The following is a 22,487-nucleotide window of genomic DNA, read 5'->3' on the forward strand; positions in this document are numbered from 1 at the left end:
TTTTAAAAAAATGCTGCTGAGAGCTGGGCACTATGGTTCACGCCTGTAATCCCAGCAGTTTGGGAGGCCAACGTGGGTGGATCACTCGAGGTCAGGAGTTTGAGATCAGCCTGGCCAACATGGTGAAACCCTGTCTCTACTAAAAATGCAAAAATTAGCCAGGTGTGGTAGCTCATGCTTGTAGTCCCAGCTACTCGGGAGGCTGAGGCAGAAGAATCACTTGAACCCGGGAGGCAGAGGTTGCAGTGAGCTGAGATCCGCCACTGCCCTCCAGCCCAAGCGATAGAGTGAGACCCTGTCTCAAAAAAAGAAAAAAAAATGCTGCTGAAAGCCCCCACTCCTCCAGCCCAGTAGCCCCATTTTACCCTGGCACTGGTGTTACTTAGAATAAGCCGACTACATAACCAACAACCCCAAGCATATATAGGCTTCCCAGAATAGAAGTTCATTTCTCACTCCTATAAAGTCCACTCAGCTGTGCGGGGGTGTGTCCTAGGCTCCACCCAGTCATGCAGCGATTCAGAGGCCCATGGAGCCTCTGCCATCTTCAACATGCGCTTCTTAGGTTGTCCTGGGCATTGATGTCCAGTGGGCAGTTGGAGGGAAGAGTGAATAGATGATCTTGCGGGTGGAGACCCTTGTGAGTGATTTTAATGGACCAGGAAGTTGTGACTTCACCCTGTATCCACATGCCATTGGCCAGAACTCAATCATGTGGCCATGTCTAGGAGCAAGGGAAGGTGGGAAATGTAGTCTAGTCCTGGGGAAAAGGAAAACAGCTTGGGGAAGAGCTGGTCAGTGTCAGCCCCCTGATCTCTATCTTTTGTTCGGTAACTCCCTCCTTGGCCTCCCCCGACCAAACTCCTTTGGGCATGCCCACTTTAAAGTGACAGCTTTGCCTGGGACTGCATCAACCTGTGTGTCCCGAGCCCCTCCTTCAGCTCCAACGTGATGTCTGACCTATTCTCTGCTTCAGATGCCCCATCTGTAACATGGGACCATACTACCTTCAACCCAAGTTGGAGGAACAGTCTTGAGCTTGTGCCTAGACCCAAACAAGAACCACAGAATTATTGAACATCATGCTCAACAGAAGCGGCAGATACTTGAGGAATCATCTCTTTCAACTTGATCATTATGTCCATGATCAAGATGCCGGCAGAAGAATGCATATATTTGATCATTATAGAAAAGGATCAGGCCCCAAGAGGGAAGGAGGGGGATAGAAGGAAGGAAAAATGAAAGGAAGGAAGAAAATAATTTTTTGAGAATTTTCATAACAACCATGAAAGGGAGATATTGCTAGCCCAGTGATTTTCAAGTAGGGGCAATTTTGCATCCCAAGGGGAGTTTACTAATACATGGGGATATTTTTGGTTTTCATAACTTGAAAGGGGGTGCTGCTGACATCTATTGGGCAGAGACTGAGGATGCTTCTAAGTATCCTACAATGCACCAAACAGCCCCCCTGCTTCATCCCCCGAAAGAATAATCTGCCACAAATATCAATCATGCAGAGACTGAGAAGTCCCGAACTCACCTGATTCAATAGTGAGGGAAACTGAGGCACAGAAAGGGTGATGCTACTCATGCACGATCACGTGGCAAGTTTTTGGTGCTTAGTGTATCCAGGCTGTGGGCTTACTAGGAAGACACATATATTTAATCGCAGCAGCTCCTTTTCCTGTCACCCATTTAGCTTTCTGCCTTTCACTTCTTCATTTTGAAATAATAGTTTCAGAAACAGACATTGAAGTTGGGGGAAAGGAATGGGAAACAGCTCAGGTCCCCGGGGAGGGGGGTGTTCCTGGAAGCCTGTGTCCCTGCGTCTGGGAACAGAAGGATGATGGAATTCAATCAGAACAGGCAGCAGGAGAGCAAGCCCAGAAGCCTGGCCCGGCCTGACAGGGACTCACCCTCCTCCCCTCACAGCCCAGCAGTTGCAGTGAGGTGGTAGAGGACCAGAAGGGTGGAGGTCAAAACCCAGCTCCTCCACTCCAAGGGGCAGCACTGGGCAAGTCACCCAGCCTCTCTCAGAGCCTGTTCCCTCCTCAGTCACATGAGGCAGGTGACATCCCCCAGCCCACTTTGTTGGGAGAATGAATTAAATTTTCAACAAGGAAATGCACATAAACACCCCAGTTCAGTGACTAGCTTTTGAGTGAGTGTTCAGAAATATTTGTTCACAAACAATACTCAAGGCATTTCCCAAAGCGGATTATTCTAGAACAGCCCTTGGAGGCAGTGCTCTGAGAGTCAGACTCAGAGGATGCCGGGTGCACTGCACTTTGCTTTGGCAGAAACCTGCCATCCATTCTTGAGTCTTGCACCTGGGAGCAACCCCTGCTGACAGCTCCTTCTACTGCTGAAGCTCATTTGTTTTCACCCTCAGTGTCCCAGGCTGCAGGGCAGAGGTGGTCAGGACAGCTGTGTGGCCGCTGCTTTCTTTGCAGGCCCTGGCAACCCCCAAACCCTGCTGGGGCCCTCCTGGTTCCATGAAGGTGATGCAGGCTGCAAGGTGCCCTGTTCTGGGTCCCTAACATGGAACCATAGGAACTGGCATCAAGGAAGGGCCTGGGACAAAGCGGGTGCATGGATGGGAAGAAAGCATGGGAGACCTTTCTGCAGGGAGCTCAGAACCAGCCATGTTCTGAGCCTTCAACTCCCTGCATTGGTACCCAAGACAGCATCCCTCCCTCACTGCCCAGATCTCCCTAGAGATCTGGGACAGGGGTGGGGATGGGAGGGGAGAAATGGTTGCTCAGGGACCTTAGAATCCAGAGGGTGGAAAATGGGACAGATATACCTGAGGCAGATAATTTTAAACCTGCAGCTTTCAACAAAACTTCTGGTGCAACCTCGAGAACAGAAGTCCTGCAGTCAAAGAGGGTTCCCAACCCACATCCTTGTGTGTGCTTAGGATCCATTCCCTCCTCAGTCACACGAGGAAGGTAACATCCCCCAAACGGCAGTGTTAGAGCTGCAGGAGAGGAGGCTTAGAGGGACCTACACCTGACCTTTGTCCCCTGATAAGTATTCTGGGGACACATTCACTCCTATGGGACACCCAGAGGCTGATGAAAAGATCAGGCCTTCTTGTCTACCTCCAGACCCAGCCAGGAGCTTGCCCACATGCACAGCCTGAGTGTCTGGGCTGTGGGGACAGCACCCTCAGCCTCCACCTGCCCCCACTCCCCTCACTGCTCCACAGCCAGCAGCTTTGTACTGCTCTCCTCGCCAAAGGCTGAGCCTGCTTCATCCCACCAGACCATACATTTAGCCATTCTCTGCATCCCAAAATAGAATTCCCTCCAGCTGCCTAGTGTATCAGTCAGTAGGGCTGTGTAACAAACTACCTCAAAACATAGTGTTATTAAACAACCATTCAGTATACTCAAATGTTCTTGTCTCTGCTTGAACAAGACAGGGCCAGGATGATTTTTCTCTGCTTCACTTCCTGGGGCCTCAGCTGGAAGACTCCAAGGCTAGGGGCTGGAATCATCTGGAGGTACCCCTTTAACTTATGTCCGGTGGTTGATGCTGGCTCTTGGCCAAGACCTTAGGTTCTTGGCCAGGACCCTAGACCATCCTGAGCCCTTTCTCATCACCATTGTCGCCCCAACTCCTTCCCGGCCACTCCCTCACTTTCATCAAAGACTTCACCTTGGCTAAAGCCTTCCTCTGTACCCCAAGTGCTGCCACCATCACAGCACATCAACGTCCACGGGGCCAACCACTCTGGCTCCCTGACCACACAGCTCTCCAGCCTTCTCGCCTCCATTGACCTTTATCTCCAACCTTGACCTTGTCATTGCCCTTAACTGTCCCAATGTAATCTTCAGGGCCATCACTCTCCTCTCTGGTCACAGTTTCCAATGATCCCAATTCCTCCATGCCCTCTGCACCATGACACCTGTTCTGCAACCTCACCAAGCCTCCAGGTCTTGACCCCTCCATCTTCTCCAAATCTCAGTGCTTCCTGGTTTCAGGGCCATCCTAACAGTCTAGACCACGGTGAGGCCTTTGCCAACACCTCAGTTCCCTTGCGCTCTTCTCCTAGAAGATCCCCAACCCTATTCCAATCTTACCTTTCAGATTTTCTCCATCTCTGCAGCTGAGCCGCCTGGTAACATCAGAGAAAATCAAGTGATTTGTAAATTGGTGCCTGTGGGAGGCAGAATGGTGACTCCCTGAGATGTCCACATCCTAATCCCTGGAACCTGTGAATATGTGGCCTTACATGACAAAAAGGACTTGGAGGGCATGATTAAATTAAGAACTTCAGATGCTCAGATTATCCTGGATTATGTGGGCGGGTCCAGATAGGACAGGGTCCAGATAGGACAGGGTCCCTGTAAGGGAAAGACGGGGCAGGAGGGTCGGAGGAGGGCTGTGAGCCACCTCACCCGGCCTGCTTCACCTTTTTCTTTAAATTGCCACTTTTTATTTTGACCTTCCCCTAAAGAAATAATATTAATGATATAGTTCAGAGCCTTGTGAAAAGAAATATGAAAATCTTAAGGCCGAGTGCAGTGGCTCACACCTGTAATCACAGCACTTTGGGAGGCCAAGGCGGATGGATCACTTGAGGTCAAAAGTTTGAGACCAGCCTGGCCAATGGTGAAACCCCATCTCTACTAAAAATACAAAAATTATCCGGGCGTGGTGGCACATGCCTATAATCCCAGCTACTGGGGAGGCTGAGGCAGGAGAATTGCTTGAACCCAGGAGGCAGAGGTTGCAGTGAGCCGAGATCGTGCCATTGCCCTCCAGCCAGGGTGACAAAAGCAATTAAAAAAAAAAAAATTCTCAGGAGTGCAAGCAAGCATCAACTTCTGGAGAACAGAACAGGGAAGGAGCCCCCCAGATGTCCCACAACACTGTGAGTGCCAGGTGTCCAGGGCGATTGATTTAATACCATTACATCCTTTGCTGAATCAAGTACTCAATACTCTATGAAATGCATGAGGGCAGAACTCTGGTCTCCTCTTACAAGGACGCTGGGATGGTTCTGCTCTGCGTCCCCACCCGAATCTCACCTTGAATTGTAATAATTCTGTGTCCTGGGAAGGACCCAGTGGGAGGTAACTGAATTATGGGGTGAGTCTTTCCTCGGCTGTTCTTATGATAGTGAATAAATCTCACAAGATCTGATGGTCTTACGAAGGGAAGTTCCCTGCACATGCTCTCTTGCCTGGCGCCATGTAAGACGTGCCCTTTGCTCCTTCTTCCCCTTCCGCCATGATTGTGAGGCCTCCCCAGCCATGTGGAACTGTGAGTCCATTAAACCTCTTTCCTTTATAAATTATCAGTCTCAGGCATGTCTTTGTTAGCAGTGTGAGAACAGACTAATACAGCCACTACTACCATCACAAGGATCCTGCCCTCTGAGCTCATTTAATTAACTCCCGAAGACCCTATCTCTAAACACCATCGCACTAGGGGTTAGGGCTTCAACATATGAACTTGGGGGAAACAAACACAATTCAGCCCATGGCGCCTACCGTGGCTAAACTGGTCCAAGGCACTGCCTCCAGTCCTTCCGCCCACTCCGCAGCCAGGCCCGTGGCCCTCATTTCACAAAGGGTGGCTTAGAAAGGCTAATGGCTTGCTGGAAGCTGCACAGCTGGAGACAAGCAGTGCAGGGATTTGCTTGGGGCTGGCTGGCTCCATCACCCGCGAGCTTGGTCTCCCGTTCACATGCTGCCCCGTGAGATGCGCCCCTTCCTGTTGCCCTGGAAAGGGTGAGGACATGGATGTCACCCTGCTCAACTCCCAGCAAATGCCCGTGACTACTGAAGTCCCTTCCTGGCCCTGCCAGGCCCTTGGGGGACCAGGCAGGCAGCCCGGCAGTGCCTCTGTGAGCAGAAAAGGCGTCTTTGAAGGAGCTTTCAGTAAATAGGGAAGAGAACGTGGACTTGCCTGCAGCAGCTGCAGCTGCCGGCCTCGTGGTGCGATTTACACAAAGATGACTTCAAAAGGAAGAGGCCATCAATCTTTCATGCTTTCACTGCACTGGGGCGGAGGACTCTGGACCCCTGCGTGGGGCACGAACTTGCCCCCCACTGAGGGAAAGAGCAGCAGAGGTTGTCGGTGGCTGCCCTACCAAGGCTTGGCGTCTTTGATGGGCCTGCAACGTCTCCATGGCTGGCGCTGGTGCACCCCATGGGCTGAGCCTACTCAGGCTGCTTTCCGAGGCTGTCAGAGGCTCTTGGCACGGAAGAGCTTAGGGCAACCCCCCGCCACCACCACACCAGGAAATTCAAAAGACACTTTTATTCTCCGAATGACACTGTATTTACTTGTAATGCTAAAATTAAATAGCTTCTTTCTAGATATTTTGTCTTAAAACACTGGAACCTTTTTTTGGCTCCCCGGCTACTGCTTTGCTGGGGGGCCTGGCACTCAGTAGGTCTGCTCAAGCAGTCCAGCACCCCCTGAGGTCCCCAGGTACCAGGGTCCTGAAGCTGGGCCCCTACAAGCAGCGTGAGAGGGCTGAGAGGCTGCAGCCATGTCCCAGCTTCTGGGAGTTCCCCATGGAGACAGTCCACCCACCTGGAGACAGGCAGTTCCTCCGCGAGCTGAGGCAGGGGCGGCGGCAGGTGTCAACAGTCAGTCAGCCATCAGTCAGTTGTGATGGATTAGCGCCCACTAGGAACACAGAGGTGGGGGGCCAGGGAGGAAGGGGGCAGAGATGAGAACAGTGGGGAGAGAAGCTCTCGGGAGATCGTAATCTGGATGAGAGACTGATTTTAAAAATATGAAAGTTTGGATGGAACTGCCATAAGCACAAGCCGGTGGCTGGAGACACGAGGGTTCCGCTCATCCCTGGGGCTGTTCACCAAGTGGCCCTGGCTTGTCACATCTCCTCTCTGGGCTGCAGATTCCTAATCTGTCACAGTAGATCTTGAAGCTTCTTCCCAGTTCAAACCATGGGTTAAGACTGTGGGTTCTGGGTTCTGAAACCTGGCTTCCTCATTTTCCCGCTGTGTGACCTGGGGCAAGTGGCATCATGTCTCTGAGCTTCCGTGTCCTTATCTGTGAAATGTAGTAAGAGTCAGCTCCCTTGTGGATTGATGTGGAGAATAACTGTGATGCTGGGGGAAGGCTTAGCAGAGTGCCTGGTTGACAGGAAGCCCTCGTGAAGATAAGCTGTTGCTACTATTAACATCATCATGAACTTTCTGTGATTCCAAGGCTGGAGGCTGGAACGTTTCTGTCCACCTGGGGAGAGTCTCTGCAAACCGTGTCAATCTGAGGCCAGGATTTTGAAGCTCAAGGCCCCACCCAGCTGAGGAGGCTATTCCTGGTCATGCATCAGCCTCTCGGCTAGACCCAAAAAGGGCTACCCGGTGAGCTGAGAAAGAAGAGATGGCACAACCCCGGAGGGATGTAGGGGCCAGAGCCTTGGGGACCCCTGGAGGGCAGCCAGGTGCACAGGACCCTGGGAGGGCGCTCAGTCCCAGGCTTTCTGTGTTCTCTGCCATATCTAAGCACTCACGAGCCTCCTAATTATCCCCCTGTAAATCAACCTATTTGTTCTTTTTTACTCACACACTTATTTTGCAAATTAAATAAAAATCATCGTCACCTGCTGTTAATAGAAGGCAAAACCAAACACAGTACCCTGAAAACAGAATGACCAAGTCCAACGGGATTCCTCGTCCTCTTCAGGCCATTCTCTCGAGGTTTCAGAGGACACTCTGCGGGCAATACAGACACTGACCCCCAGTGCAGCTTTGCTCTGGACCCAGTTCCGGGTATGGAAAGAGAATTGAGAAGGAAGTGATGTTCTCATGGAGGGGTCAGAGTTGGGAAAGGCCAGGCCTGGGAACCACCGATAATCTTCCCACGGTTTGGGGGAGGCCATGGAGTTTGTGGCTAAAACAATGCCCTGAGAGGTGGACTCCAGAGGCCCTGGATGGGGTCCCTGGGATGTCCCTAAACACAGTCCTAGGCTCCCCAGATCCCAGGATGAGGACCTACTCACTGCCCCGCTGGTGACAGACTTGCCCCGTGGGAGCCCGGGAGGGCCAGGCAGGCTGCAGCTCTGGTCTCCTCCCCTGCCCTGAGCTGCCCTTTCCCATCAGCCCAGATCGGGCAGGTCCCCACGCCCAGCCCCTGCTGCCCACCCCCTCCCAACTCTGACACCTCAATCCACCACCCTGAGCCTTTTCTCCTTGCCCCCCTACCAGGGTACTTCTGGCTCCCAGAGGGCCAGAAACCTCTGAAATCCGAGCAGAAGCCGTCCTCAGTGCCACGCCTGGAGACGGGCATTAATAGCAGCCTCCCTCAGGCCCCTGACGTGTCTGGGCAGCTGCTCAGCGTGTCCAGCGTCCCTCAGCCCCAAGGCCAGCCCACTCTGGCTCAGCCAGGCCACACTAAACTTAGCGGCCACTCCCAGCTCGGCAGCCGCTGCCACCCCCCCAGCTCGGCTGTCACCTGCCCTAGGAGACGCAGCCGCCGGACCCTGCCCAGGGCACCCACGCCTCAGCGACCACCATGTCCCAGACCAAAACACTGAAGGTTCGCGTGACCCTCTTCTGCATCCTGGCAGGCATCGTGCTGGCCACGACGGCCGTGGTAACTGACCACTGGGCTGTGCTGAGCCCCCACCTGGAGCACCACAACACCACCTGCGAGGCGGCCCACTTCGGCCTCTGGCGGATCTGCACCAAGCTCATCCCCATGGACGACAGCAAGACCTGCGGGCCCATCACCCTGCCCGGGGGTAACGTACCCACCCTCCCTCCCAATCCCCACCTCCTGCCCTTCCCCATCTCTCCCCAGCAAAGTTGCCCACGTCAAGGAAGGCAGGTTTCTCTGTCTAGAGCAGGGCGGCTGCCCAGCCCTTTCTGCCCAGGGAAGAAGATCTGAATCGCATGTGCTGTGCTGGTGGCCGGAGCTGGGTTGTAAGACGAGGGCTTTTGTCCCAGCTATTTCTGTCTGGCTGGACCTTGGGGCTTTTCGCCCAGAGCAGACAGCTGAGCAGGCTCAAGAAAGGGACTGTGGCTCTACCTGGGGACTTCTGGGCCCCACCTGATCACTCCCTCCCTGCCAAGACAGGCTGAGTGACTCTGTGTGCTCAGGCTGGGGGGACCTATCAGGCTGGCAGGTTCGTTCCTGGACTTGAGGCAGGAGAGAAGACTGGACAGGTGAATTTGCAGGGTCCTGTGCTGAATGAAAGTACAGGGTTCCCTGCTCCAAATTACTGAGGATTTCAAGGCAGTGACAGCAGGACATGAAACCAAACATGGACCCTTGCGGGCCCTGGGCCTGGGGCAGCTGCACAGGTTGAATGTCTGTCTATGAAGCAGGATATGGCTGTGGGTGAGCCACCCGCCCCCTACCTTCTTTTTCTTGAGACAGTTTCGCTCTGTTCCCTGGGCTGGAGTGCGGTGGTGCGATCTTGGTTCACTGCAACTTCTGCCTCCTGGGGTCAAGCGAGTCTCCTGCCTCAGCTTCCTCAGTAGCTGGGATTACAGGCATGCACCACCACACCCATCTAACTTTTGTATTTTTAGTAGAGATGGGGTTTTGCCATGTTGGCCAGGCTGGTCTTGAACTCCTGACTGCAAGCAATCCACCCGCCTCGGCCTCCCACAGTGCTGGGATTAGGCATGAGCCACCGTGCCCAGCCTCCACCCACACTTTTGTCAGGACTTGAGTCCTCTGTGCCTCCTCCCTTAGCTCAGACCCTGTCAGCGTTTTAAAAGACCATGTCAAAGCATTTTCCTCACCCTGTCATTTAAGCATATTCCTCAATTTCCTACCATGTGACCAAACCACATGTCGAAGGTAAGCTCCTTTTCAGGAGTACCTGGTATTTGCGTGGCTAGCCTCTATTCTGCAAATGCGGAGGCCTCTGGATTCTTAGCAAATATAGCACTTTAGAGGAAAGAGGGCTACATGGAGACCGGGCGGCCAGGGATCTCGTCGCCATTGCCTACCACCCTCCAAATGACCCTCCAGGGAGGATAAAGCTCATCTCAGCCTCGGCTTCTTCCTTTATAAAATATGGGACTGACTCTCAGCAACATAAGATCCCTTCCTGGGCTTACGGACGCCCATCCATGGTGGCAGTGGAGCAGGGTGATGTCAGTGTGATGTCCCACCTGGCTTTCAGGATTATTCCGTCTTTTATCAGACTGGATGTTCCTTGAAACCTGTCTTTCAAAGACACTAAGACTGAGTCCCCAAAGATCTCGCAGTCTGTTTGTGGGTCAGAGAGCCCAGACCCCATCCTCCCATGTCTCTGCTCCCTCTTCCTTCCCTCCTGCTTGCTCCAGAGATCCCCTCCCTTGCTCACCCCAACTGGGAGCCCAGAAGACTCATAAGTACCCAGCTGTTGTAGAAACACCAAGTCCCGGTGCTGAGGGTGACAGGTGTGAGCATGTGCTTGCAGGGTATCGCATAGCCTGGATGCCCATGTCCCTTGGCCACTGCTGAGCACACCCGTAAACAGGCACAGCCTCCAGCCAACTCCCCTGGGCAAGGCAGGGCAGGGCAGGGCAGGGCAGGGCGAGGTAGCTTCTTCAGGGACCACGCATGGGGACGTGCTGTTACAGTCCTGTTCACCCGTCTCTGGAACCATCTGCCTTTTAAAGTCAGAGAAGAGGGCTGGGCAGTGAGCAGAGTCCACACAAGGAAGAGACAGGCTGGTGAGAGGTGACTGGACCAATCGCAGGGGGCCAATATGCTGGTGAAAGGTGACTGGACCAATCACAGGAGGTGACAGGCTGGGGAGAGGTTAGTGGACCAATCACAGGGGGGCAACAGGCGGTGAGAGGTGACTGGACCAATCACAGAGGGCAACAGGCTGGCGAGAGTTTACTGGACCAATCACAGGGGGGCAACAGGCTGATAAGAGGTGACTGGACCAATCACAGGGGGACAACAGGCTGGCAAGAGGTGACTGGACCAATCACAAGGGACCAATAGGCTAGTGAGAGGTGACTGGACCAATCACTGGGGTCCAACAGGCTGGTGAGAGGTGACTGGACCAATCACAGGGGGGCAGCATGCTGGTGAGCGGTGACTGGACCAATCGCAGGGAACCAACAGGCATTGCTTGAGCTTGAGCCTGACCAGGATCTACCTCTTTGCCTTCTTAGCCTAACCAGCCATGAACCATACCTCCCACGCCTGTGACACTGAGCACTACCTTTCCCCCGGTAATCTTCCAAAGTATGTTCCTGCCTTTTTCCCTCTCTTTTCTGTGCAAATGGACATCTTTCTCTTTCCCTATCTGCCCTTCTTGTGCTCCCTGGGACCACTCTTCTCTAGAGGGAGGAAGTGAGTTCATATGTGGCCTCTCAATTAACAACAACAATAATAATGGCACATACATGTAACCCTATGTGCCAAATATTGTTGTAAATGCTTTGCATGTATTAACTTCTAATGACATTGGGGAAAAAAAATGATGGAGAAAGAACCTCCAAAAATCTTCTTCTCCATAAAAGCAATGAGAGTGCTGGCAGAAATTGTCAGAATTAGCCTTTTCAGAACTCTGGAAATTAATCAAAGTCTTGCAGCAATCCAGCAAGAAAAATGGGTGAATCTCAGGACCAGTGAGTTCTGTGGTGTTTTAACTTGCCTATTCTTTTTCCCTTTTCCAGCTCTGTAGTAACCTTGCAAACCAACATTCCATAATCAGTGAAAACCAGCATCCTACTAGCCTCTGGAGGGGAGAGAATGGGATTGGATCAAAGGCCCATTCCCAGAGAATTGTCATTATTTGACCTGTCTGGTGATTCCCTGAAAATTCTTGCTTGAGAAGCTGTTCCTTTTTGATCTGACTCTGAGCTCATGAGTGCAAATAGTCAATAATTAGAGATGATTGCTTAACATCATGGTTGCCTGAGGCGTAGATAATAGTTGGGCAAAACAATAGGCTAATCAGAAAACTGGAGACTGAGATGTCCATAGGTTGCTTTGAAAAGCTTCAACATATTCCTGGGAATCTAGGAGGCCATGTGCATAAACAGTGCTATGTGCATGCTCGGGAAAGACTTGAGAAGGCCCTAAGCACTCACCTCTGCCTTATCTTGAGGCTCTGTTCAAACAGAAAGTGAAGGCTAAAGCAGAGATGTGGGTGGCTTAGCTGAGCGTGAAAGTCATATGCACAGAGCCCCTCAGTAAAGACTGGGAGAGGTATTGTTTATAAGCATTTTAGGAAATTTCTAACTGGTCACTGAGGTAATTGAACAGGGATTTGAGTGGTCACAGATGACAACACAGACTTTACCATATTAGTTCAAAAAAGTCACTAAACAAACAACAGGAACAAATCCTCAAGAAGGGGGAACAACTGATTTCCAGAGTTGCTACATTATATTGTTTAAAAACTACTGGCTGGGTGTGCTGGCTCACTCCTGTAATCCCAGCACTTTCGGAGGCCAAGGTGAGAGGAATTGCTTGAGGCCAGGGGTTTGAGATCAACCTGAGCAATATAGTGAGATTCTGTCTCTACCAAAAAAGAAAACCCCACAAAATAGCCAGGAATGGTGGCATGTGCCTGTAAGTCTAGCTATTCCCAAGGCTTAGGTGAGGAAATTGTTTGATCCCAGGAGTTAGAGACTACAGTGAGCTGTGATCATGCTACTGCACTCCAGTCTGGGTGACAGAGCAAGACTCTGTCTCTAAATAAATAAATATATACATAAATAATACAAGACATGCAAAGAGCCAAACTGATATGGCTCATATATGGGACACAGAGAAATTAACAGATCCCTAAGGAAGCCAGATATTGGGCTTATTAGACAAAGACTTTAAGTCAGCTATTGTAAATATGTCCAAAGAACTTTTAAAAAAAATCAAAAGAAAGATGAAAATTATGTATCATGAAATAGAAACTATCAATAAAGAGACAGAAATTATTTTTTAAAGGACCAAATAGAAATTCCGGAGTTGAAAAGTACAATAACTGAAATGAAAAATTCACTAGAGGGGCTCAATAGCACGTCTGAGCAGGCAAAAGAATCAATGACCTTGAAGATAAGTCAGTTGAGATTAGCCGGTCTGGGGAACAGACAGAAAAAAGAATAAAGAAAAGTGACGAGAGCCTCAGACACTTGTGGGACACCATCATGTGCGTAAAGGGAGTGCCAGGAGGAGAGGGAAAGAGAATGGAGCAAAAAAGGTATGTGAAAAATAATGTCCATATGCTTCCCAGATTGGATGAAAAACGTTAAAAATCTACTTTATGAAGCTCAATGAACTTCAGGTAGAATAAACTCTAAGGGATCCACACTAGACCATCATAATCAAACTGATTAAAAGATAGAGACAGAGAATCTTAAAAAACAGAAAGAAGCAACTCATCACATACAAGGAATCCTTAACAAGATGAACAGCCAATTTACCCTCAAATCTATGGAGGCCAGAAGGTGGTGGGATGACATACATATATTAGCTCATCTAATCCTCACAAAAACCTCCATGAAGTCCATACTATTATCATCATCCCAATCTTACAGATAAAGAAAATGAAGCACTGGGAGGTTGAGATACTTGACCAAGGTCACACAGGTAGTGAGCAGAGCAGCCAGGACTCACACTCAGACATTTACCCCTAACATTCACCTTTTTAGTCAATACATTAACTACTTTACAACCCAGTGAGTAGGTTCTCATTCTACAGGTGGTTCTTATTCTGCAGGTAGGAACACTAAGGCTGAGCACGGCCTTCCCCAGGCTAACTAGCTAACAAGTAGAAGTTCGCCACCCAAGTCTTGAATCAAGAGTCTCCTTTCTCTCCAGTTCCTTCCCACACCCTCTATTGTGCATATAAACACAGCTCCTAAAAGCTCTGACCCAAGTGAACACAAAGAGTCCAGCTTTTGACCTGGCATAGTTTGAGAGCAGCTGGGCCAGGAACTGGTGCAGTGGAGGAGACTTCTCAAGGTCTCATTTAGCCTTAGAATGTTGGAGGCTCAGTGGGAAAGCTTTGTCTAATTTTTCTACTGTCCCGCAAAGAGTCTTAGAAGGACTTCCATGTACAAGATCAACATCTAAGATCAATTATAATGCCTCCAGAATGAGGATGGTAGGGGTCTCTGCCATTGTCGGGAGACACTATGTGTTCTGAAAATCCAAATGAACCCACAGAGAGGCCGTCCCCCGCCCTTGGGCTGGGTGAAGTGTTGCTTCTTTCAGGCTCTGCCTCCCAGGTGAAGGAGGCAGGCTGCCCCAGGGCGCGCTTCGCCTAGTGCCCTATTTTCCCTTGTGGTCCATCTTCTCTCAGTGCAGGAATTGGGACTGCATGAAAGAGCATGATACTACTGACCCCAGGAATTTCATCGGCTCCCCTCACCTCCCACAGGAGTCCATGCCGGAGGCCTACGTCAAAGCCAGCTTCCCCCACAGAAGATCAGTGCTCTGAAGATCCAGGGTCAGGTGCTGGAGATTTCTCCAGCCTGTTTTATAAAATTCCTCAATCAGAGGTGTGGGAGGAGACACAGCCCAGAGAAACCACTGTCAGGAGCCGAGAGAACTTCTTTTACCCGAAGGCTAAAAACCACACCGGCATCAATGCCAGCCAGAGGCTTTCTTGCATCCCTGGAGTACCAGTTCCCTTGGATCTGGACAAATCCACAAAGTATCTTTGAACACATTAAAGTCTCCATGGACTGTCACTTGGTGCACTGATACATTCTCAGTGATAACCCAGGGCATCCCCTAATCCTACCAGCTGTTCCAACTATCACAAAAAGATCCCTATTAACTCAAGCTCAGCTTGGAGCTAAATGTGGCTTCTGCTCTAATTCTTTGAAACTGGCACACTAGACATGGCTCTGCACAGTTACTAACACCCTCAACCAGAACACTTGACTAGCCAGACTATTCCATCCCCCAGTCAAGCCTGAGAGCTGAGTTCACCATATTTTTAAGAAATATCCCATTTAATATTTTTGACCACTGAGTCTTACGGAAAGAAGAACATTGACCTCAGCATGAACCATTTGCAGAGACAAAGGAGAGTGGCACAGCCTCAGAGTTCCCAACACCCAGATCATCATCCTGGCTTTGGAACCTCTGCTGACTTAGTCAGAAGCAAAGCTGCAATCCCTGAGCTTTGTGCAAGTGTGATGAAAGCCAGGGCAGGCGGGCAGGGAGGGACATCCCAGAGGCAGAGGCGGGAAGGCTCAGGGTCTGCACGGGACCGTCACTGTCCCTCTCCTCTTGACCCGTGACTAAGATGGGTCCACCTCGGATGCACTTCCTCTTTAAGTTGCCCTGGATGCTCAGTTTCCCAAATAATATCCACCTGGACCCAGGGACAAGGCAGGAAGGGAAGGGGTTCATAGTAGGGTCTGTTCATCTGAACAGGACCCTGTGCCCTCTTAAGTGACATGGGCAGATGCCTGGCCCGATTTTTCCTGAATGAGGCCTGGGTCTGATGTGTCCCCACCCCTACAGGGGCCATCACAGACCATGAAAGGGTTTACGGTCTCCAATGGGCAGCCACATAGCCCAGGAGTGGATGCTTCTCCCAGGTTCAGGCCAGGAGACACTAGCCTTTTTCATGTGCTAAGCCCAAGAGAGGGGACAGGGTGAGCCCACCCATCCTCAGACCCCCAGTTCAGACACGTAAGAGTGAAGCTGAGGCTTCTTGAGGCCCTGAGAAGGAATCCTACCCACTGGGAGGAGCCCCCTCCCCACATTTGAGGACACTTAATGGAGAAGGGGGGGGGAACATTGCGCCTGGGACACTGAAAGAAAGCATCCCCTCAAAAGCTTACAGCCTGGCTCCTGCAGACACGGAGCCTACTTCTGCATCTAAGACCATTTCTATCCAAGCAGCCAGCAGCCAGATGGAGCCTGGCGTTTATCTGGTGGGGATTTGGCAAGCCAAATGCTACCTGTGTGAGAGCCACCTCAGCAACCCACCAGGTGTGAACAGCTGTGCCCTGGTGAGGCACTCCGTGGCCCTCATCTCAGGCCCTCCGCTGGGAAGGATTTTAACTGATGGCTTTCCAGCAGTCGAGGAGGCAGCTGAGCGTGAAATACACTTGAATTCAGTCAATTCTGACAACTGAAATCGGCCCTCAAAGAATGAAACAGAAATGTTTCTTTGTCCAGAGGGAGACACGTGGAGGCTTATGACATAGCACAGGCCATTTTGAAGCAGTGACTCAAGGGATCTATAGTGAATAATCTAACAAATAGAAGAGGGCTGCAGCATGCTTTAAAATAGCACCGGATGCCGAGAGAGAATAGCAGAGCACCAATTCTGACATCACCACCAGCAGTCAGACAGCCCAGGTAACCGGTTCAAAAGGAAAGCAATTTAAATATAGAAGTGCACAGAGAGGGCTGTTTATGCCAGGAATGTTTATTGCTGCTAAACCAGATCCCATCTCTAGGGGTCATTTCCTTCCTCAACCTCATGAGAGGCAGCAGCCCTGACTTTTGTAGGAAGGAGAATGGTACGAGACCACAGGCTTCAGGAGCAAGATGATTTAGGTCAGATTAAATAAAGCCTTCATCCCAAAGAAAAGCCTTGGTGGCACTGCAGGTGCATTTCTAGAAAGAACTAGGCATCAACCGCCTTGTGAGCATCTAAATGAGGCCCGGAAGTGAAGAAATGAATTGACAAACTAGACACCATCTAAACTAGAGGAAGAGATGTTTTTCTATTTGAGGGCTTCCACAAATAAAAAGCAAATTACTTTAGTTTTTGAAGGAAACATAATATAAAATAACCCATTCATCCACTTCCTAAATCAAGAGCAAAGAAGATAAATTCTATTTAGGAAGAAATGAGACTGTGCCTTTTTTTTTTTTTTTTAGACTGAGTCTCACTTTGTCACCCAAGCTAGAGTGCAGAGGCATGATCTCGGCTCACTGCAACCTCTGCCTCCCAGGTTGAAGCAATTCTCCTGCCTCAGCCTCCGAGTAGCTGGGATTAGAGGCACCTGCCACCAAAGCCGGCTAATTATTGTGGTTTTAGTAGAGACGGGTTTCACCATGTTGGTCAGGCTGGTCTCAAACTCCTAGGCTCAAGCAATCTTCCCTCCTCGGCCTCGCAAAGCGCTGAGATTACAGGCGTGAGCCATGGCGCCCGGCCTGTGCTTTGATTTTATAGTATACCTAGCTATGAGAGAGAGGCTGAGAGAGAAAAATGGAAGTGAAATTATATTTTAAATCAGCATGAATTTCCTTGTGCTGAGCCCTTCCCTTCTCCCTTGCCAAATTCAGATTTGTGTTCCTACTGCCCACAGACTTCCACAGCTTTTATGACAATTATCAGGTGGGTCTCATCTGGGCTGTCGCACAGAGACCCAGGGCCCAGGGAAACCACGTGATGGTCACATTCAGCCCTCTTGGGGGTTCCACCTGCATCAGGCCATCCAATGGCCACTCAGAAAAGGCCCTTTGCAGGGCACTTTAAGAAGCCTGGAGCAGGGGTTCCTATCCTGGCTGCATCAGAATCTCCCAGAAAGCTTTTGAACAGCACTGCTCCCCAGCTCCCCGCAGTGAATCAGGGCGTGCCTGGATTCTGCTGAGAAACACAGTCCCAGATGTGGGGTTGATCCAGGGATTCTCAGTCTTGGCACTGTTGACGTTTTGGCCTGGATAATTCCATGCTGGGAGGGCCTGTCCTGTGTGTGGTAGGATTTCGGGAGAGTCTGTGGCCTCTACCAACCAGATGCCAGGTGTACCCCTCTCAACACCAGCATGTCCCCAGGCATTGCCCAGTGTACCCTGAGGGGCAGAGTCAGCCCCAACAGAGACTGCTGATTGGTTCTTTGTTAATCGTACACCCTGAACACCCTGAAAAATGGCTTGAACCTGGGCCTCAGTTACCGCATCTGCCTAATGGGGTGCAGAACCCACACGCCATCTGCCCTGCGGGCTCGTCCAGCCTCAGCTCCCTGAAGACCTCCCAGCCTTCTAGGCAACCTCACTGTCCCACTGAAATGTTATCTAAGGGTCAAAGACAGATGTTTCGGCCCAGATTAGGGATTTGGGGAGCAGGGAGCCGGCCAGAGCCCCTGCGTGCCCAGCAGAATGACGCTGTGCTCTCTGCCCTGCCCTGTCCTCGCTGCGGGCCCCTCCTCTCAACTCACGGGCTGTCTCCTCCTTTGCAGAGAAGAACTGTTCCTACTTCAGGCATTTTAACCCCGGCGAGAGCTCGGAGATCTTCGAATTCACCACTCAGAAGGGTGAGCCTGGGTGGAAAGGGGGCAGGGGTGACAAGAGGGGACTTCTGTATCATGCACCACAGAGCCAGAAAGTCATTGGTGCGAATGTGCTGACTTCCTCACGCCTGACGAGAAGCAGCCCTCGGTGCGTTTGAACAACAGCCTCGTCACCTCCCTGCTCCGGAGGCCCCAGGCAGCGGCCTTCCCTCTCCAGTGCCCAGAGTTTCCCCACCTCTGGGCCAGGGAGTGTCTGTGGAAGCAGCACTTCCTGGCAGGCTCCGACCCAGGGGCAGCTGTTGTGACGGGAGCTGTGGGTGTGGAACGAGTGCTCAGAAGCCCTGCAGTGGCTCTCGATGGAATGTGATAGCGTCTGCAGGGACAGTCTGAGTCCCTCCCTCACCTAAAAATCCCTCCCTGAGGAGCAGGAGGGCATGGTGGCTCTGGGAGCTTTTCAGGATCAACAGAGCTCAGGCGCACACCCACTGTCGGGAGTACAGACCCGAGCCTGCCCGCACCCAGACAGCTGCACACAGTGTGCGTGGGAAGACACACATGCACATACACTGATACACACACACAGAGATACATGCATACAATGACATACACAGTGACACACACAGGACACACAGAGACACACTGGCACACGTGTACACACACAACGACACACAAGCAGTGACACAAACACAATGACACACACACAAGACACACATACAGAGACACGCAGTGACACACACATACAATGATACACACATAAGACACACAGAGACACACACTGACACACAATTACACACACAAGACACAGATACAGAGACACACACTGACACACACATACAATGACACACAATTACATATGACATGCAGTGATACACAGACAATAACACACACACAATGACACACACACAAGACACAGACACACACAATGACACAAGACACAATGACACACAGGTAATGACACACAGACACACACTACCATGCACAGAAACATGTACACACGAGCATGTGCAGACACACGTGACACACAGTGACACACACCAACATACTGACACAGACCCAGATACTAGCACACACAGAGACATATAACACACACATACACCAACACATGCACACACTAACATACACAGACACACATTCTGACAGATCCTCACACACGTGGCACGTACACTAACACACAGACACACTAACCACACACAGACACGCACACTGCCACACAGACACATGCACACACTCACACACTGCCACGCACACTGGCAGAGCCTCACGTGCACCAGGCTGGGTGACAAGCCACTCTGTCGTCCTTTGCTCCTTAACCCCAGGACAGACCCCCCCCCCGACCCCATGGCCTCCTCCCTGTCGATTGGAGGACAATTTCTGCTCTAGAAAGGTCTCCGGCCACCTGTCTCTCGCCCCTGCCCCATTGGGGACCTTGCAGCCTGGTGCCCTGGAAAGACAGGGGTGGAAGAAGCCCTGGGGCAGCCCGGCTCTGAGTGGGCCTTAGGGCAGGACTCGGTCCCCGGGGCTGTCAGCTTTCCTGCGTGTGAAATGGGAACTGAGGTGCAGGCGTTGTCCCTAACCAGCCACCACGAGAGCTCCCAGGCTGAGGCCGCATGCCGCGTGTCCCTTGTGTTCTCAGAGTACAGCATCTCGGCGGCCGCCATCGCCATCTTCAGCCTTGGCTTCGTCATCCTAGGCAGCCTCTGCGTCCTCCTGTCCCTCCAGAACAAGAGGGACTACCTGCTGCGGCCTGCGTCCATGTTCTACGCCTTTGCAGGTAGACTGGGGACCCTGCCCAAGCGCGGGGCCGGAGGACCGTGTCACGGGGGATTCTCTGCTCCACTCTCATGCCTACCACGGGATTTGGGTAGGGGCATTTCACAGGCTCCATCCCCAACCAGGGGCAAACGTGGCTAGGCCCTCAGTGACTCCAGGTGGGTTACAGGGAGAGAGGTCTTGGCGGTTTGTCCATCCTCCCCACAGTCCTCAAGGCCCCGAAGAAACTGCCCAGAGAATGATGGACAAAAGAAGGAAAGAAACGTGGTCACCTTTCTTACTTTTTCTTGAGGGACGAGGAAGAGGGTCTCGCTCTGTTCCCCAGGCTGGACTGCAGTGGCACAATCACAGCTCACTGCAGCCTCAAACTCCTGGGTTCAAGGGTTCCTCCCACCCCAGCCTCCCGAATAGCTGGGACTGCAGACGTGCACAACCACGCTTGGCTAATTTTTTATTTTAATTTTTTTGTAGAGACAGAGGTCTCATCACTATGTTGCCGAGGCTGGTCTCAAGCTCCTGGCCTCAAGCGATCCTCCCGCCTCAGCCTCCCAAAGTGCTGGGATTACAGGCATGAGCCACCGCACCCAGCCATGTGGTCACCCTTCTGAGGGGTGGTGGACGGACAAATCCTTCTGCAGGTTCCCAGCTAGAAACCGCCTTGAGGTGGCTTTTCCCCCGGGGCAAGATCACAGCCTCCTCCAAGCACACAGGCCAGGGTGGGACTGGGGGCAACGGCAGGGGCCCCTCGGTCCCTGAGCGTCTCTGGCTCTGCCCCCAGGTCTCTGCATCCTCGTCTCAGTGGAGGTCATGCGGCAGTCGGTGAAGCGCATGATTGACAGTGAGGACACCGTCTGGATCGAGTACTATTACTCCTGGTCCTTCGCCTGCGCCTGTGCGGCCTTCGTCCTCCTCTTCCTTGGCGGTGTCGCCCTCCTGCTGTTCTCCCTGCCTCGAATGCCCCGGAACCCCTGGGAGTCCTGCATGGACGCTGAGCCTGAGCACTAGACTTCCTGCAGCCCTGGCGACCCTCAGGCTTCTTCCCTAGGAAGCCGGGTCTCAGCCTGGAACCTTCCAGAGAGGAGGCCGGAGTAATTTTAGCTCCACCCTGCTCCCATCTGCACCCCCGCCCCCAACCTGTGACAGTCACGGGCCGCTTCCTCTCTCTGAGCTCCCCTGGGCTGCCGCAGCCTCCCCTGGGAGTAGAGCAAAAGGACCTGAGTCCCAACCTGGCCACAGTCGGGGGAGGCAGGGCCAGCACGTGGACAGGTGTTTGCAGGGACCCAGTGTCCCCTGGAGCTTAGAGGTGTCCCCACTGTACCAGCCTCTGATTAGCTGCCTCCAGTTGTCCTTTATGTCCTTTAAAAACAGGGATAACCTGTGTTTGCCAGTTCTGGGTGCTCCGTGTAAATAGCCAGCCTTTCTACTCAGTGATAAAATGAGGACCAGCCTCTCCTACTCAGTGATAAAACACACCCTCTCTGATGAGCCGAACGTCCCCTCCTTGGCTTCCAGGAGCCCTGGGAAGCATTTTTAACTGGGTAGAATCTGACTGTGGATAGAAATAAAAAGCTCTCAGAAAACTCATGTTTTCCTTGCACCTCGCATTGAAATCGCTCGGATTCTCAGCCACATCCCAGGGGCCCCCTGGCCCCAAATGAGAAGGGAAAGCAGGTCGCCCGGGTATGCTGAGGACTTTTGTGGGGACAAGAGGGCCACACACATGGCTTAGAGGCTCTGAATTCCAACTCGTATCTCCAGGCCCGGGGGTTGTTTTCGGGAGAAACTAGAAACCCTCTGATGAAGCAAGGGTGTTAAAAATAGGAGGGGTTATTTCTAGAGCCTGCCACGGACGCACCTGGTGCCATCGCAGCGCTAAAGCAGCCAGCCCGTGTCTGATTTCTGGTGCCAGATTTTTGTTGTGAAGAACATCAGGAAGCAGGGCTTAGCAGTTAGACACTAAGGGCCACATGGAGAGCCATGATTTGCACTCTTCTGCCTTCCAAAACCCCACAGTACTTGTCCAGCTTTCCAAAGTGGAGTTCAGACGTGAGCGGCAGCTGGGATCCTTGCCTTAAACACTGGAGATCCCGCTGGAGTTCATGCTTCTAGGGCAGGGTTTGGCAAACTATGGCCCGTGGGCCACAACTGGCCTGCCCTCTCTTGCTGTATGGCCCACAAGTAAAAAGTAGTTTTTACAGTTATAAGTTGTTTAAAAAAAAAAAAGCCCTGGCTAGGTAGCTCACGCCTGTAATCCCAACACCTTGGGAGGCTGAGGCAGGTGGATCACGAGGTCAGGAGTTCAAGACCAGCCTGGCCAACATGGTGAAACCCCATCTCTACTAAAAATACAAAAATTAGCTGGGTGTGGTGGCGCGTGCCTATAATCCCAGCTACTCGGGTGGCTAAGACAGGAGAATTGCTTGAACCCGGGAGGCAGAGGTTGCAGTGAGCCGAGATCATGCCACTGCACTCCAGCCTGGGTGACAGAGTGAGACTCCATATCAAAAAAAACAAAAAAAAAAAAATCAAGGGACTGGCATCGTGGCTCATGCCTGTAATCTTGGT

The 22,487-nt window shown here is 51.8% G+C and overlaps 1 protein-coding gene and 1 long non-coding RNA gene across 3 annotated transcripts; one reads left to right on the plus strand and one right to left on the minus strand.

Annotated features, from left to right (window-relative positions):
* Nucleotides 1–5,535: 5,535 nt before the first annotated feature.
* LOC105718318 (uncharacterized) lies at nucleotides 5,536–8,282 on the minus strand. 2 transcript variants are annotated; one of them, XR_010339809.1, is made up of 4 exons: nucleotides 8,193–8,282; nucleotides 7,627–7,744; nucleotides 6,556–7,038; nucleotides 5,536–5,735 (listed from the first exon to the last, which is right to left on the minus strand). It is a non-coding gene; the product is annotated as an uncharacterized LOC105718318 (long non-coding RNA). The 2 variants fall into 2 exon arrangements; XR_010339808.1 differs by lacking the exon at nucleotides 5,536–5,735 and having other exon boundaries at nucleotides 6,287–7,038.
* Nucleotides 8,283–8,447: 165 nt separating this feature from the next.
* CACNG1 (calcium voltage-gated channel auxiliary subunit gamma 1) lies at nucleotides 8,448–21,629 on the plus strand. Its single transcript, XM_012453861.3, has 4 exons — nucleotides 8,448–8,731; nucleotides 18,102–18,176; nucleotides 19,786–19,923; nucleotides 20,701–21,629. The coding sequence occupies exons 1-4, from the start codon at nucleotides 8,503–8,505 to the stop codon at nucleotides 20,925–20,927; spliced, it is 669 nt and encodes a 222-aa protein (XP_012309284.2). The 5' UTR covers nucleotides 8,448–8,502; the 3' UTR covers nucleotides 20,928–21,629.
* Nucleotides 21,630–22,487: the final 858 nt, after the last annotated feature.

This window comes from Aotus nancymaae, unplaced genomic scaffold (genome assembly GCF_030222135.1).
Source record: "Aotus nancymaae isolate 86718 unplaced genomic scaffold, 86718_ANA_hifiasm-v0.15.2.pri h1tg000089l, whole genome shotgun sequence".
Lineage (NCBI taxonomy): Eukaryota > Metazoa > Chordata > Mammalia > Primates > Aotidae > Aotus > Aotus nancymaae.

Coding starts and splice junctions, on each gene's coding strand:
- CACNG1 (XM_012453861.3), top strand. CDS start 8,503: ATGTCCCAGACCAAAACACTGAAGGTTCGCGTGACCCTCTTCTGCATC. Junction 8,732..18,101: donor GCCCATCACCCTGCCCGGGG/GTAACGTACCCA, acceptor CCTCCTTTGCAG/AGAAGAACTGTTCCTACTTC. Junction 18,177..19,785: donor CGAATTCACCACTCAGAAGG/GTGAGCCTGGGT, acceptor TTGTGTTCTCAG/AGTACAGCATCTCGGCGGCC.